Raw genomic sequence first — 17,113 nt, forward strand, 5'->3', positions numbered from 1 at the left:
ACAGACCAGGTTTGAGAAAGGCTGGTATAGGCTGTTGATCATTTTATTGAGACCACACTAGGCACACTTGATATTGCGTGCCCATCCGAGAATCAGGGATGAGGGGCATCATCGGGCACATGAGATACTTTAACAAGCAACTCATTCTCAAACCCTGAGCAATATTACATTTAATTGATTACAAATTACATGACCCTCCCCTGAACTACATTTAAAAAATACTAAACACTCCCCCTGACTGTAATTGAAAAAGCATGACCCTCCCCCATTTTCATTCAGGTAACTTTTGTGTACTTTTGACCTCTCACTTATTCTTATTCTGTCTAGGCTAAATTATATATTCTAAGAAAAGTTAGACATGAAAGTAGGCCTAAGACAGTCTTCTATTCAAGATCAGTAAATAATGAATATGTTAATATGTTTTTCAAGTTAATAAACTGTAGGCCTACTGCTGTGAAAATAGTAGCGCTTTGAATGCGCAGAGTGGAGCATTGACAGCACTGTAGTGCACATAAAGAACAGTAGTGCGCCTATTCTTCATTGCGTGCGCGCTCATCTAGCGCTTTCTCTTTGCCAACGCGCGCGTTCCCGAGAGGGATCGGTAGAAAATGGCGAGTCTGTGCAAGAAGCAGCAATGCACGATCGAGAGGCGAGGCTTTCGGCAGGAACTTGACTCGTGGCGGCACAAACTCATTCATTGTGTAGGTAAGTATGTTCAGTAATGCACGCCGAAGGGACAGTCAGGTTTTCAGGTACCTATTTACTGTTTTTGTTGACTTCTTCGCCATCAATGTTGCAAAAGAATTCGGGCTGTGACCATCAGGGGTAACACAGAGCGACTTTTTTTATCCTCAACTGTTCCATTTCCTCTCGACAGTCACTGTTGAGCGCAATGAAATATTGTTTAACGTTACATCGAAATGCAATTACATGGCTCTGAATATTATATTTACTATTTTTTTATGCATTTCAGGTTATCTGTGTACCTTTTTGGTTTTATCTATAGCTATAATTTGTTTAAAGGGCTCTGTGTTTGTTGTAGCGGGAGTGTCAAACACCGCACTAATTATGAGCGCATATTCCGTTTACTGAGGTGCGCGGTCCCGCGCGACTTTACAGTATTTTTGGTGGGGGGTGGCGGAGGCGATGCTCGGGGGTCAACGAGCTTTTCTCCAAAGTAGCTATCGGGGGCGCGCATTGCTGCAATGAGGAAGTAAGGTCAGACCATATATTTAAATTACTAGAGAGTCTGTCATAAACCCTCAAAGTTCCAGAATTATTAGGCATAATTAAGTAATAAGGCACAAGAGGCAGTGCTGTATCATGAATACAGTCACAGACAGGTAAATTACATTGTCCAGGACGACGTGATAGTTGAGTGCCTTATTGCTATTATAAAACTGTTACCAACATATTAAAATAATAAAGAATTACATATTTTCATTAACATTATTTTCAATTGATGCAATTTCATTCTTCCACCAGAATATATATTATTTTGGTCATGTTGCTTTAGACACGACGCAGTCTTTAATTATTTTTGCATAGTTGCTATGCAAAAGCACTGGTCATCCATAAAAAAATGGTTGCTATGTGGGCTGGATAACGTTTTCGTCGCTAGATAACCAGCCAACTTCAGCTAATTTAGTCACGGCAAACATTGAACCTGGAATGATGGTACACTAGCTGCATTTTTGTTTGCTTGATGTTTTTCTGTTTGTATTTATTTGGATGTCTCCATAATAATGACGTTGATGTGTGATTTTAACTGGCTCAGCAAAAGTTGTCTTGTCTGTGCACATTTCACTCTATGTGTGGTACTACAGAGCTCGAAATTCAAAAGTGAAACATTGTTTCCAAGGTCTGAAAGGTAGACAGCTAAGTTTATATTAACCCCGCTGTACCAAACTAAGTGCTAGGCTGGAAGCAAGGGGAAATAATGTGCGAGTTGAGATGAAGAGATGATTTGGACAGCAACATGAACATGATATTCTTGTGGAGGCGCAGTGATCATTTTCAGATGGAACTGTTAGCAGGCATCGGTGTGTCTGTGATGGCCAATACAGCACGGCTTAGAACGCTGCTCTTTCAATCAGCATCCAGGATCCAAACCACCAGATTTATAATGCTGATTTTACTTATGCAGGATAATTAAAGTAAGGCACGTGATATATCAAATTATTTAATAGAATTGTTAACCTAATATATTGTCATATAATTATAAATAGTTTTTTTAACCAATATTCTGTATAAGTGTGAACAGACCATAAATGTCAATGTTTTGTTTTCTTGGAAAGCTGTGTACAATGTCAGTACTTGTTGCATTTACAACTTGTCTAAGTTCTATCAACTGATTTCAGCCAGTGCATGGCTGCCTGTGGATTGACTGCATTGTTTGAATTGGAGGATGGCATATTGGCAGTTAATTAGAAACATTTATGTAATAATTCCTCTAAAACTGTCTGGCTAGTTAACAAACATACCGTACAGATAAGTTCTTCAGATTCATCATTTCAAAAAATATCTTGTCACATCACTGGCAAACTATGACTGAAATGGCTGACTTTTATCCCATCATAAGAAGGTTCATGTCCATTCTAGTATTTTAATTGGGTTAGACCCTCTAGGGGAAACTTGCTTCTTGGAAACAAAGTTAGTTAGTCGGCTTGCACTTTTCATCAACATTTGCCCCCATTTCCCCATGTGTATTTTCCTTCAGTACTCTAAAAGTGGTGTGCAACATCTTTGTATCTGAGTTTGTTCTTGCTCTGAGAAGTAGTATTAGTTTTTTTTGTTGGCATTGCATCAACCTTACCTACAATGACCTACCTTACCTACAATGACCTACCAATCTGGTTAATAGTAGAATCCCATAAAGTGCCTTTATATCTGTGCATGTGCCCTGTGGAAATAGCCAGGCCTCCTTTTCAGTGACCCACTCACCTACTTAGAGGGAGTTGAAGGTACTGTCCAAAGAACAATTTGGACCTCTTCTCCCATTTCGTGCTGAACTCAAGCCTGGCCAAATGCACTGTACTGTAAATGAACAGTAGAGTGAAACAACATATTTGGCCAACTTTCCTTGTCAAGATTTAAAAAAAAAAAATTTGTGGGGGGAAATGCATTGGTGGTAGCATACCTCAATGTACATTTTTATATTTCACATGCTTACTGAACATGACCCTGATCCCAGGTGTTTACTGAATGCAGTGAAATTAGAGTGGGAGGGGGGGGGGGGTAAAAGAGAAACCGAAACAGAAAGGACATTCTTGCTGTCCACTTCCCCAGGCCAAGTCAGCCCCTATGGTCAGCACTCCATCCTTGACCCACAACTGTCCTATTGTTCCCCTGCTGCTATGCTACAGTATGGAGGCCTGGGGAGCAGACTTCATAACAGCATCCCCCATTATTACCTAAAGTCAAGACAAAAACAGCCTTTTGTTCAGGTTTTTGGTGGAAAGACCAGAGTAGCACCGGCCTGCTCAAACTGAAATGGACATTTTGTTCCATGTTGTGTGTGTGTGTGTGTGTTGTTTTCATGTGAACAGAAAAGTCATGGAGCAGAGAGGAGTGATTGTCCAACAGAACAGCAGAAACTATTGTCTATCAGCCTCCGTATGCAAACGTGTGTATCCACTGTACATGAATCCTCGGTCTTGTTTTGGGAATGTTTTGCATTCCAAATGGCTTGGAATATCAAGGACTATGAATGCCAGCGAAACATAGAAGGCCAATACAGACTTTATGGTGGAGAAAAAGTTGATTTTGGGAGGGGGGTCATAACAATTTCAGATGGGACAACTGAACTGCCCTTTTTTACAACTGGGAGCAGGGGATCACAATCTTCGTGAATTGGATGTGGCGCCCAGGCTAGTTGAAATTGTATTTCACGACACTGCCACAACCCAGAGCTGCAGTAGGGGACAATACGGGGTACCTCTAAAATCCAACCAGTGTTGGGATACAGTCTAGTTCTAGATCTCTGGTGCTTTTGAGGTTTCTGAGTTTATAGTGCAGTGTTTATTTTGTATTTCTCAGTTTGAGATTGGGTCGAGGGTTAGCAACAGTCTCTGTACGACCACAGCGATTTCAGCTGAAGCCACAGCTAGGCCTAGTTCCTTATGATTACCTTTTGAAGTGTAGCGTATTGCATCTAGGGACTTGAGGGCTAGGTGGAGGACCCCCCCCCCCCCCTCCCCTGAAACAATGGAAGATTAAATACCGTGGTCTCCAAACAATGACATTGGTGACGGTTAGAAAACATTGTTTAGTGGATGTGCTTCTGTTATCCTGTTTAGCTTCTCCTTCCGTGACATTATTTAGTTTCTACAGATGCCATTGTTGTGACCTGTGTCTGTGTTATTACAGAGGGATGTGCTTAGACTACCAGTGCAGAGGCTACATATTTACACTAGTGAAAAATGTGTTCCCTCTGACAGTAGATTACTTGTATTGTCAACATAGTTATGAACCATGTAGCTGTTGCTTTGTTTAATCTTCTTGCCTTGAATAAACTGCTAAGGCCTATATCAGTCTTAGAATTCATACTTCATCCATAGTTATGCAGTCTAGCCCAATTTGCTGAATTCTTCATGCAGAGCCCACAATAACTAGGCCTACATAAGAAGCCATTTCTCTGTCCATAATATATAGATATCGATTTTTATATTTCTTTATACTCTGGTTCTCTTACTTCCTCCTTTCCGGTTCTCTCTGTCTCTCTCTTTCTCTGTGTATATGAACAGACAAAGCCTTCTGCACACAGCCCTGCTAAGGCTTTTTTAATGGAAGGTAGAACCCCCCCCCCCTACCCACCAATCATCTTTTTATTATAGCCATTCCTTTTTCACAAAGGAAATGGTGCACTTTTCATCTCTACAGGTAGCCAACGTTTTCCGTTGTATCTTTTAGCAGATCTATGTGTGTGACTAAATTGCTCGTTTTGCCTAGCCTAGATAAAACTATGCCTTGTTTCTAATTGGTAGGTTAACCATGATTTGGTGTATAGCCTCATTGTAATGGCAGTAGCCTATGCCAAAGGTCCGGTAGGCTTTACAGAGAGATGCACGAAAACTCCAACATCCTTTATCACATGGCTTTGTAATTGGTGTAACCTAGAGATGTACATACAGCATGTGTGTAGGCTGTAGTCCCCGTAGGTTTTGTTATTTTAAGAGCAGCAAAATGCCATTGGACTGTCTGGTGGCATCACATTTAGGTTTAGGCTGGTTTAGTGGAGCGTGGCTTTGTTTCCCTCTCAGAATGCTGCTCAGATCCCTCGCCACGTTCGTTACTCTTACTGGGTAGTATAACGGCATGCTGCTGCTCCCTATGTCGACTTGTTCAATGCCCTGTAGAGATGGAACACTACCTGTCGAAATCAATGTTTTGTTACCCACGTGTCATTATTGCATTGTGTAGGATATATCATTACCAGAACATCTTAGGTGCTCAATGACCTGTCCAATGTATTGCTCTATCAATATGGATCTTTTGGCTAATACATGTGTGTTAGCTACATGATTAGGCTATCATCGGCTCGAAGAAATAAAGCATAGGCTAGGATCATTTGTATATGATAGGCTTGTACCCCTAGCCCAGTGTGCTTGATTTTTAGTGTGCTCTGTGCTTTTTGTATCACTCCTCCTCATCCCCTGTATCTGTATCTGTGTCTGTGCACTTATCTGCATTGAGCCTCACTCTAGCATGTCAATGACCTCCTTTACACTGTGTGTGAGTGAGATCAACTGCACTGACCATGTGAACGTCATATGATCAAGCATGTTTTTAAGCATGATAAGACCTTGAAACTGATTTGGGTCCTCTATTTTGACCGGCCCCAGAACACAACTTGTGTGTGGTTTTAGTTATGACGATTACTTTCTGGAGCTCTAGGCTGAATGAGAGAAGCTCCCCAATTAGCTTTTGTTAAGATCCCCTCTGTTTTGCTCCCTGTGAAGACTTCTTAGGAGAGAGGACATGTCAGCTATTACCCAATAGTATCAGTGGAGTGGAGAACAAAGATGGGGGTTAGCATGAAGAGAGTGAAACTGTGAATCCTAAACCACCACCTCGTCCCGACCTGCCTCTGTTGTCACGTGTTGCTGACAACTCCGATGATGACTTCCAGAGTGGTGAGGGGATCAATAATCCCATCAACTTTGGGAAACACCCGTTACTTGAACGATGCAATTCATGTTCCACTTTGAAATAATAAAACAAGCATGAAATTCAAATGAATAAATTCCTCCCTGTCATTTTACAACATATAAGTTAAACATTTAATTTGGGAGGTAATTCATCTGTTGTGTCATATCTCAATTACACAAACCAATTGCACGTGGCATAATTAGTCACACCTATCCATTCTTTTGTATTACATTGCACAAACCCCAAATATATCAAAGGGTCTAATTAGCCCCTATACCCTCAATTTTCACTCAGCTTTGGGACGCTTGTGCATATGGCGGAGTTGCGTGTTCACATGCAAATGGAGAGGAGAGGGGAAGGGACTGATTTGGGATTCATCCAGAGGGAACATGGTACACAGCCCCTAACCACAGAATCTTACAGGGAAAAGAGAGGCGAGGTTGACGATGAAATGTTTGCATACTATTAAAATTTGTGGAGAGAGAGACATGATGTAACATCTTTCTCCAGTTCAAACAAACTGGTGTGAAGTATTGTACCCTTATTTCACTGCTTAGAAATGGCCAGGATTTTAAAGTAGGCTAGAGGCTGCAGGTAGCCTAGCGGTTTAAGCGCATTGGTTCGAATTCTGGAGACAACTAGGTGAAAAAATGTCGCTGTGCCCTTGAGCAAGGCACTTAGCCCTAATTGCTCCTGTAAGTCGCTCTGGATAAGAGCTTCGTCTAAATGACTACAACGTAGAGAGCATGCGCTGAAAATCAATCCCCTTTATCATTTGTTTACGTTCATGAATAGGATTCTGATTCACAGGCTACTGAATTGATTTACTTAAAATAGAAATGACTGCAACTCTGCACCAGCTACACTTGGAGATCTGAAAGATGCATCAAAAGAAACAGCCTACATCTCAGTTTTCACTTTTCCTCATCCATCATAACCGTTAACACCAAAGCTTGTGCACGCATGTGCAAACACAGGGCTCTATAAAATATTGTATTCCCTCCCTAAATTTTGTTTTCTGTAGTTGGTTTTCTCAGGTTTCTCTTTTTCAGGTTTCAGGTTTGGAGTTTTGGGTGTAGCCTTTTATGCAAGTGCACTAGCGGTCTTTCTCTAGCGCTCCTGTGATTGCAGAGTTTGCAAAACAAATGACCAATGGATTGATAATAATCATATAATCATGATATCTTTCTGCCAGCTAGGCTACTAACCTAGTTAACATTTCTATTAGGCTTGGGCGGTATACCGGGGATTGTTTTTCAATACTGTCAACTGTGTTTTATTTTGAATTTAAATTAAGTTCAATAATTGGAATATTTGTAGCTACTCTTAGCTTATTGTGTTCTTCGTTTCACCTGTCACATAATTTGACATGAATTGACATGAATCTTACGGTAGTTCCCTAGAACAGTTGATCTTGTCACGTGTTTGGTTTGTAAATGGCACAACGGGAGAAAGCAGGAGCTGGTGAGTCCAGCTGTGTATGTAGATAAACTTGCTAGTTAGCTAAGTAAGTGGCTGAGTTAATAAGGAGACGGAGCACCATATAGTGTTAGCTTTCTGCTGTGTTTGAGAAGTCAGTGCTTTGGATGAGTTATCTGTACAGCTGCCACTCCTGCAATCTTGATTTCCTTTATTTTTTTTCTCCTCTCTGTTCTGCTCCTCCCCCCTATTCTCTAGCAAACCAGGCAGGCCTGTTGCCCTAGCAACTCCACACACTGCCCCAGAGCCAGTACTGTTCTTCCTTCAGACAAGCATCTGTTTACTTTGTTCATTTGCACATTGTCTCTCCTTCACATTTGCTTGTAAATGTCCAAACTCACAAAAAACATTCGATAGCTACTATCCGTACTTGTATAATTTTGACCTGGTTTGCCTGTCTTTAATTTGTTTTTCATTTGCGCTCATTAGCATATTTAGCAAGCAACCTCTATTGAAATTCGCTATTAGTTTGTGCTAATTTTGTTCGCATTCTGGTTAGATGCCTAATGGACTTTTTGTTGCGTTTTTCGCACCCACTTGTGTACTATGACGGCAATACAGTAAATCGTGGAGTGTTTTGAGACTGGTGTTTTGCGGTATCCATGAGTTAAAGGGCCTCATTGCCAAAATCCCGAAGTATCTCTTTAAGATCCTACATCTCTATCCTACTGAATGATGTACTGTGTTTTGAGGAGACTAGGAGACAGTTTACTATAGCAGGAAACTTATCCTGGAGCAACAGGAAATGTGGATTATAATTAATGTAATTTTCTTTGTAGGGGTTAATGTTTTTTATATATATATTTTTTATTTTTTTATTTTTTTCTTCACCTTTATTTAACCAGGTAGGCTAGTTGAGAACAAGTTCTCATTTGCAACTGCGACCTGGACAAGATAAAGCATAGCAGTGTGAACAGACAACACAGAGTTACACATGGAGTAAACAATTAACAAGTCAATAACACAGTAGAAAAAAAGGGGAGTCTATATACAATGTGTACAAAAGGCATGAGGAGGTAGGCGAATAATTACAATATTGCAGATTAACACTGGAGTGATAAATGATCAGATGGTCATGTACAGGTAGAGATATTAATAATAATAATAATATAATAATTATAATTATAATAATAATTATTATTATTATTTATTATATGTTATATTGGTGTGCAAAAGAGCAGAAAAGTAAATAAATAAAAACAGTATGGGGATGAGGTAGGTGAAAATGGGTGGGCTATTTACCAATAGACTATGTACAGCTGCAGCGATCGGTTGGAGCAAATCAAGTCTGACATTTTTTAAAGTGGAATTACAAACATCCAGTCTTTTTAAACCCTTGAGTACACTACATTACATTTGCATTTCTTTCCTTGCAGGAACATTTTCAGCATTGAGTGATCAAATTAAGATCTTACATCTGTACATGCTCAAACACCCAAGTGGGGTAAACTGATAGCAGCCTATACCATGATAGCCTATAAACTGGTATCTTGTCCACTTTTAAGATCACTTATCCACTCTTCCACTACTGTAATAATAGTAGTTACTCTAGTAGTCCAGTCTTTTAGATTAGGATAAATTGCCCCTAGACACTAATGAAGGTCAGATTCTAGGTTTCCCTTAACCTCCCCGAATCTGAATCATTTAAGGTGATCCTAGATCTGTGCCTAAGGGGACTGCTACCCAGAGCTTTGCTAAAAGGGGACTTCAGTAGTTAAGTGCTTCTGGGAGGGGAGATGGTGTCACTCCAAATCTCTTCCCCCATCCTCAGCCCTGAATTGGTTACAGATATAGGTCAGGAGAAGGCAAAGCGAGATTGGGTAGTTAGTCACACTGAGCGGTGAGCACCGTGTAGCTGCATGGTAGGCCTAACTAAAGACAGACATGCTGCAGCTGGTTCCTCGTAGGAGCTAGTAGCTGAAGGGTCGTTCCACCTCAAACCATAAGGAGGATTTCGATACCCACCACCTTGGAGTGTTCTGAAATATTTAGAAACAGATACGTTTTGCATTTCTGTAAAATTATTTTGTTGAAATATTGATTGTACACTGAGAAATGAAGCTAATTGATTTAATCTACATTTGAAATGTATAGGATTCATATGATATTCACAATTTAAAAAAATGTTACCTTTTATTTAACTAGGCAAGTCAGTTAAGAACAAATTCTTTTTTTTCAATGACTGCCTAGGAACGGTGGGTTAAGTGCCTTGTTCAGGGGTAGAACGACAGATTTTTACCTTGTCAGCTCGGGGATTCGATCTTGCAACCTTTCGGTTACTAGTCCAATGCTCTAACCACTAGGCTACCTGCCACCCCAAATATAGTACCTTAAATTTGATTTGGACCAAACTTTTTCTAACATTGGGAATCCAAATAAATGGTCAAAAGCCAGCCATGGACCCCAAACCAACAAAAACTATACAGTATCAGTTCTCATGGCTTGCTGAAGTGACATGGAACGACCCTCAACTGGAGCTCCTATAACATTTAGATTGAATAAGAGATCTAATAAGTGCTCTTCTACACATACTGTAATCGCCTTTTGAGTTGTAGGAGGGTTGGCCCTAGTTCAAACTGCTAATATTACCTCACCAAACAAACAGTAACTCTTTGGAAGAGCGGGGATAGAGTGCTGTCTGAAACCGTTTAAGTGTGCCTTGTTGGACTTTGGAAGATAGTTCGCCAGTCTGTGGCGTTTTCGGCGCTGCGGGTGAAGCACGGCTTTTTCATGCAGTGCGCCAGAGCAGTTCCACTGCCGGGAGACATGGTAAAGCATATTAATATACTGTATGTTACTTGCATGCAAACAAAGGATGCTTTGCTACCACACCCACAACGGAAGCACAATCATGGTCTCTGATTCGTCTCGGATTAGACTTTAAGTCATAAACAGCGCTAGGATACAAGCATTGCGAAGAACTGCTGGCAAACACAGGAAAGTGCAGTTTGAATGAATGCTTACGAGCCTGCTGTTGCCTACCACCCCTCAGTCAGACTGCTCTATCAAATCATAGACTTAATTATAATAAGCACACAGAAATACGAGCCTTAGGTCATTAATATAGTCAAATCCAGAAACTATCATTTTGAAAACAAAACGTTTATTCTTTCAGTGAAATATAGAACCGTTCTGTATTTTACCGAACTGGTGGCATCCATAAGTCTAAATATTGCTGTTACACTGCACAACCAATGTTGTGTCATAATTATGTAAAATTCTGTCAAGTTAATTACTGTCTTTTTTAGGAAGAAATGGTCTTCACACAGTTCACAACGAGCCAGGCGGCCCAGACTGCTGCATATACCCTGACTCTGCTTGCACTGAACGCAAGAGAAGTGACACAATTTCCCTAGTTAATATTGCCTGCTAACATGAATTTCTTAACTAAATATGCAGGTTTAAAAACATTTACTTGTGTTTTGGTTTTAAGAAAGGCATTGATGTTTATGGTTAGGTACATTGGTGCAATGACAGTGCTTTTTTTCGCGACTGCGCTTGTTAAATCATCACCCTTTTGGCGAAGTAGGCTGTGATTCGATGATAAATTAACAGGCACCGCATTGATTATATGCAACCCAGGACAAGCTAGTTATCCTAGTAATATCATCAATGTGTAGTTAACTAGTGATTATGTGAAGATTGTTTTTTATAAGAGAAGTTTAATGCTAGCTAGCAACTTACCTTGCTGCACTTGCGTAACAGGTGGTCAGCCTGCCACAGTCTCCTCGTGGAGTGCAATGTAATCGACTTCCAAAAATGCCGGCTACCGATTTATGAAAACTTGAAATCGGCCCTAATTAATTTAATCGGTCAACCTCTAATTTGTATGGTACATCTAGAATCCTGCCATCCTTATGCTCAGCAATTTAGTTACATTTTGATATTAGGCCTCTGAACTGTAGATTGACAGTGTCTACTCTAGATTTCTGGAGACAAGGCACAAAGACCCTAGAAATTAAAGATACCAGTGTTTTCAATTGAAAAACATGGCAAATGGTGAGGTACCTTTCTTTGTAATATTCTGTGATACTAGCCTGAATCTTTTAAGATTGACCTTAATTGATTTCCTCACATTAGGTAAGTAGTGTTGCCTAATGGCTATTGGATCATATTTTGCAGTCTCTCTTATTAACTCTTTGTTCCACACCTCTTTACCTTGCGCCTTGTTACTGCCATGCCTGTAGGCTATAGGCTAGCTTCAGAATCGTATCTCTACCCTGTAGGCCTATTCTACCCTATATACTGTAGGCATATACCGTGGGTTATCCACAGTAGCCTAATTCATTTCTTCAATTAGTGGGTTAGGACTAATGGTTTATCAAGTGGTCACGATCCCTAGAAGAACTCCCATGTCACTGCTTGTAATGATTCCTTCATATATTGGATGGTTTTCAGTAGCTTTCTTCCATGCATTTGGTTGTATTCAGCATCATCACCATATCCACACCCCATTGTTGAATGCTCTGAGTTAGCAAAATTTGTTGTGGAGTTAACTCTTCATGAGATCCAGCATGTCAGCTACATGAGGTTGCCTCTAGAGCACATTTTACTGGCTCCCCCTCTACCTACCTCCCTTCGCTGGAAATGTAGGCCGCTGCGTTCACCAAAATTGTATTTTTTTTTTTTTTTTTTTTTTTGGGGGGGGTTGTTTCTTTGGAATTGTTGTTATTAGGTCTTACGCTAGTAATGACGTTGTGGGTATGATTGATCACTTCTTTTTATTAAAGCAGGTATGCAGTCTAGTGATTTATACAAAATCGGAGGAAAATAACTAGTAGTTGTTTATTACAATGTTGTTCTAGCACCCTGAGCTCATTGTTGTGTTGCTACTGACAGCCCTTTTAATAGTGCATCTCACTGCCTCATGTTTAAATGCCCTAAAATAAATTCCTGAAGAGTGACTTGATTTAATGGCATTGATTTGTCAAACCAAAGTGGATGACCTATTTTTTTTCTTTTTTTCTCCCTCTGAAATATTCCCGACATGGGATTGGATGGTTGGGTTAGCTAGCCGCTGCAGATGAAGTCCTGTTCACTAACCCAGAAACAGCACATCCCTCCCTCTTCCTCCAGCTAGGGGCTAGTGCTAGCCTATATTTTCACTACTTTTCTGTCTTTGCCTGTTCTTTTTTTCCCCTCTTTTCTTCTTCTGGAGGGGGTTGTAATTGGGGGAATGGGAGAGAGGCAAGGTTTTAAAATGAGGACTAGGTTAAGTTCTGTGCATGAACCCAGAAACGGAGGAACTCTCAGCTCTAGCTGTAGGCTTGAATGGCTAGATTGAACCATTTATTTATCTGTTACTTTTGTCACATTCTGTTCTGGAGGTGGAGGATGGGGTTGGAACAAGGGGATTTTAAGAGGGTTTTTACATTATTGGCACTTTGTTGGTTGAGGAAGAGAGTGGATGGCAAGTTGATGATGGGTTGATGACTTCGATCGTAGGTTGGTTTTGCTCGTGGAAACATTAAGTATTTGTATTGTATTAAAATGCACAAACGTGCTGTGTTGGTTTTTGTGTCTAGATGCAGTATTTTTCCAGTAATGTAACTTGTGGAAAGTGTTTAGGATGTGTGACTTTGGCTACATAAATAGGCAAATGACGAACATTTAGTTTTTGTATCCTAGTGGAGTAGACTACTGGAAGATACACTTGTTGAGAACATACTCTGTCCTCTTATTTGCACCAAAACAACACGATGGTAAACAACACGTATTCTGTTGTTGCAACTATGGTGTTGGTCTTTACTAGAGCATGTTGTGTGGTTTGTGACGTTCTACAGACAAGTGGACAGATGTCGCCTCTGACCTCTAACGCATCAATGGACATATTGCACTGAAAATTGGCCAGTGTACCAAGGTAATCTCTTGTTAAACCATCGATATGGGCTAAAATCACCCACACAGTTGATCAATTGCTACCATCATTGGCCACGATTGACTATTTCTTAAAGCGGATGAATGTCGAGATGTTCTGTTAGTCCTGATTGCTCCCAACATCTTTCAATAATATTTTGCCCTCTGAACAAATTGATTCTGCTTTGTTAGTACACTTAAGGGAGATTTATCTATTTCACAATCATTCTGTACGACTGAAATAAAGTATTTCCTCAGTTGGCATACCACGGCAAATCTGTGGCAATTTACCCAACACTTTGTATGAATGTAAAACTATCGTTGGTGTAGCCTATTCGTATAATTTGTTGTCCATTTAATTATATGTATCTTATCAACATCAGGGGGATATCCCTGGACTGTCCATATTTGAAATCTGTAGGCTATTAAATCAAGTCAGTCGTGATGAGTTTGGCCTATAATAATTTTGTGTCAAATGACAATGTGGTTAATGGTTATTTCAAATAGCACGCATCATTTTATTTATTTTTAAAGGTGAAACGTTTGCATGATATATAGGCATACTTCTATATTCTTATAAAAAAAATGTTTTATTCATCAGCCTTACGGTGTCCGATGGGTCGATGTTTCATTGGGGGGGGGGGGGGGGTGGAGAACGTAGAAGCAGCTGTCTAGTATCATAATCACTTGACAAGGTAACAATGAGAGATCAACTAATCTGTTGGTTTATTCTTGTGGGTTTAACACACAGGTGCATGTAATCTCCCATTAGTAGCGTTTTAAGAAATCCAGTGGAAGCAGGTCTGCCTGTTCGTTGCTATAAGTACCTATAAAGTAACAGGGTTTTAAATCTGTCATAAATCCCTGTGTGACATGGCAAAGGGAAGCTTGTTGTGTGCAACAAGGAAGGGCATATGAATGAAACATTTGTAATTAAATGCATTTCTAGCCTGTCTATCTATGGGTAACAGGGTTGACATGGTATGCTAGACCCACTCGGTTTCCCCCAGAAAATGACCAAAAAGAGTAGAACTAGCTCACCTGCTTTTACACTTTGATTTGACTATTAGATGTTCAATGTTTCTTTTGGCTAAAAAAAGGCATACTTTCACCATATTAAAACGGGTCCAATTCAAGTAGCAGGGTTGATCTTAAAATGAGGGCCAGGTTTTTATTTTTTTAATTATTTTTTTACCATAAAATGATTCGCTAATCATTCGCTCATTAAATAAATAATCTTCAGAAATTACATTTTGAGGCAACAAAATAACCCCAACATTGTAAAGCCAAGTTAGCTGGGTTAATATCTCCATGGAAGTCAAAGGGTGCATGGAGGGACATGTCACAAGGCAGAATTCTGATAATATAAGTCTTTTTATTCATCTACAAAATCTGTATTTAGTTATCCATGTGGTCTACGCTAAAGGGCACTTCGTTGAATATAACAGGCTTTTAAAATGCAATATTGGTGCACAATTATTAGTTAAAATATTTAAAGGGGTGCAAAAGGCATTAATTTTGTGGAACATCACACTTCTTATATTAGCCTATGTTTTGAAGTGAACGGTGCTCCGCCTAGTGAGCCAGCCACCCTTTCTCTATAGATGAGTGAACTAACTCCTGCTGATGGAGGTTAAGACTCTTTGGACGTTAATAGGGAATTGTGTTGACAGTCAGTGTATAGTCTAGCCTACGTATTTTGTGTGTGTGTGTGTGCTGGCACAATCATTGCATAATTGTGCAACTGACAATTATGGACAATAACCTGAACATTTTTAAAAATCATCTTTACTTGAGGGAAAGGTTGGTCGTTTATTTTACAAGCAGAACTGCACGGTCGGGAGAAAAATCTTGAATTCCAAAAGCTCCAAGTGGTCAAAATCATTAGCTTTTGAGACCGGGGTGACCAAAGCTGTGTTGTATTAATTAGTCTAAGTATGCTGTAGCAACATTTTGAAGATTCATTACAAACTGAAACCCTTTTTTCAATAAAAATGACAATTATCACAATGTCGTTCCCATGGTGTGTATCCCGTTGCCTCCGTCAGTACAGTATGTCCAGAGCAGTCTGTGAGACATGACAGATTCTGCACTACTATTGATTGACAGACCCAAACCCTCTGACCGTTGCCTCCGTCAGTGTAAGTCGCTCTGGATAAGAGCGTCTGCTAAATGACTTAAATGTAAATGTACAGTATGTCCAGAGCAGTCTGTGAGACATGACAGATTCTGCACTACTATTGATTGACAGACCCAAACCCTCTGACCGTTGCCTCCGTCAGTACAGTCCAGAGCAGTCTGTGAGACATGACAGATTCTACACTACTATTGATTGACAGACCCAAACCCTCCTCTGACCGTTGCCTCAACATGTTAGCACACCAAACTGTGTAGTCTTTCTTGTTGCTTGGCAACTGGCAGACCCTTGTGCATGCTATATCATTAGTCAAAACGTACGTGCATTCTATTTAATGTGTTTTTTTTATTTTTTATGTGAGGCAAGAGGAGATTTGCTGAGGGTGTGCTTCAAGATGTAATTGAAAGTCAAAGTGGGGTTGTGGAGAATTAGGCATGTATAGGAAGGATGGTGTTTGATCACAGAGAATGTCAAAGTTTCTCAGTAATTGACACTTTGGTGGAAATACATTTAATTGGGCTCCTTGGCAGTAGACTAGGGCCTATGTACTTACTCCATCATACATTTACAGTGAATGCATTGGGAAGCATAGGCCTACATCTTAAACTGTAGGCTACATGTTTTTGGGCCTCTAATGGATTGAAATTCCCCAACATTTGTAGAATGAAATGCATTTTTTTTTCATTTTGCCTATTCGTGGGTTTATGGAATGTTCTATGTATTCATGGAATGTATTGTTCTTTTTCCACAGGTTTTGAGAGCATTTTAGAAGGGTTGTTTGGGTCGGGGCTGCTGGAGGATCTAACGTTATTTAAAGGTGAGTCAATTTGTTGCACTGACTGACCCACAAACCCACATCACTGCTACTCTCATTAAAACCGAAATCATGTCCATCCCATGTCATAAACACAAATCGTTGTTCCAGGACTTCTGAACTGAAGCCCGCGTTGATTTGATTAACAATTCCATAGTCAAACACGTCAAGAAGTTTAGTCCTAAGTATTTAGTATTTTCTGACTGTACGTAGGCCTATATTTGCCCCCCTATCACAATGCTGTGCTATTGTACCATGTGGTACCCTTCCACAGTCACTCCTCCTTGTAAACAGTCCGCTTGGCCTCTGGAAAGAGACACGCTTTGTGTTCATATGAAGTTGGAGTTTGGGCTGGCCTGGAGCCAATGTTAAAGCCTGTACAGTTCTTTCAGACAAAATGCGTGATATTTACTGACTACAATGGAAGCCATTTATTTAGAGTTTTGGCGACTTCTGCTCGAGCGCTGTAGAAGACTACCCTAAATGGGACTATAGTACCAGTTGCTTTGGTTCCAAGCAAATGTACAATACGATCCATACAATCAAAATGATGGGGAAGTTGGTGGGGTTACTCAAGATCACGTGAGTGAATAGATTTCAGCTAGAACACTATCATCATTACTAGTAGGAGTGAACTGGGTGTCCTGAGAGTCAAAACCCTCCTAGTGCTGCAAGAA

General features: G+C 40.1%; 1 protein-coding gene across 3 annotated transcripts in view; it reads left to right on the forward strand.

Moving 5' to 3' along the window:
• Window positions 1-572: 572 nt before the first annotated feature.
• The window catches only part of LOC124038393 (ligand-dependent corepressor-like), a 43,840-nt gene continuing 27,299 nt past the window's right edge, over window positions 573-17,113 (forward strand). For all 3 annotated transcript variants that reach the window (XM_046354226.1, XM_046354227.1, XM_046354228.1), the window contains exons 1-2: window positions 573-705; window positions 16,374-16,439. In XM_046354226.1, the coding sequence (XP_046210182.1) occupies window positions 609-705; window positions 16,374-16,439 (163 nt within the window). In that variant the 5' untranslated portion in view covers window positions 573-608. The remainder of the gene's footprint in view (window positions 706-16,373; window positions 16,440-17,113) is intronic.

This window comes from Oncorhynchus gorbuscha, linkage group LG06, assembly GCF_021184085.1.
Source record: "Oncorhynchus gorbuscha isolate QuinsamMale2020 ecotype Even-year linkage group LG06, OgorEven_v1.0, whole genome shotgun sequence".
Lineage (NCBI taxonomy): Eukaryota > Metazoa > Chordata > Actinopteri > Salmoniformes > Salmonidae > Oncorhynchus > Oncorhynchus gorbuscha.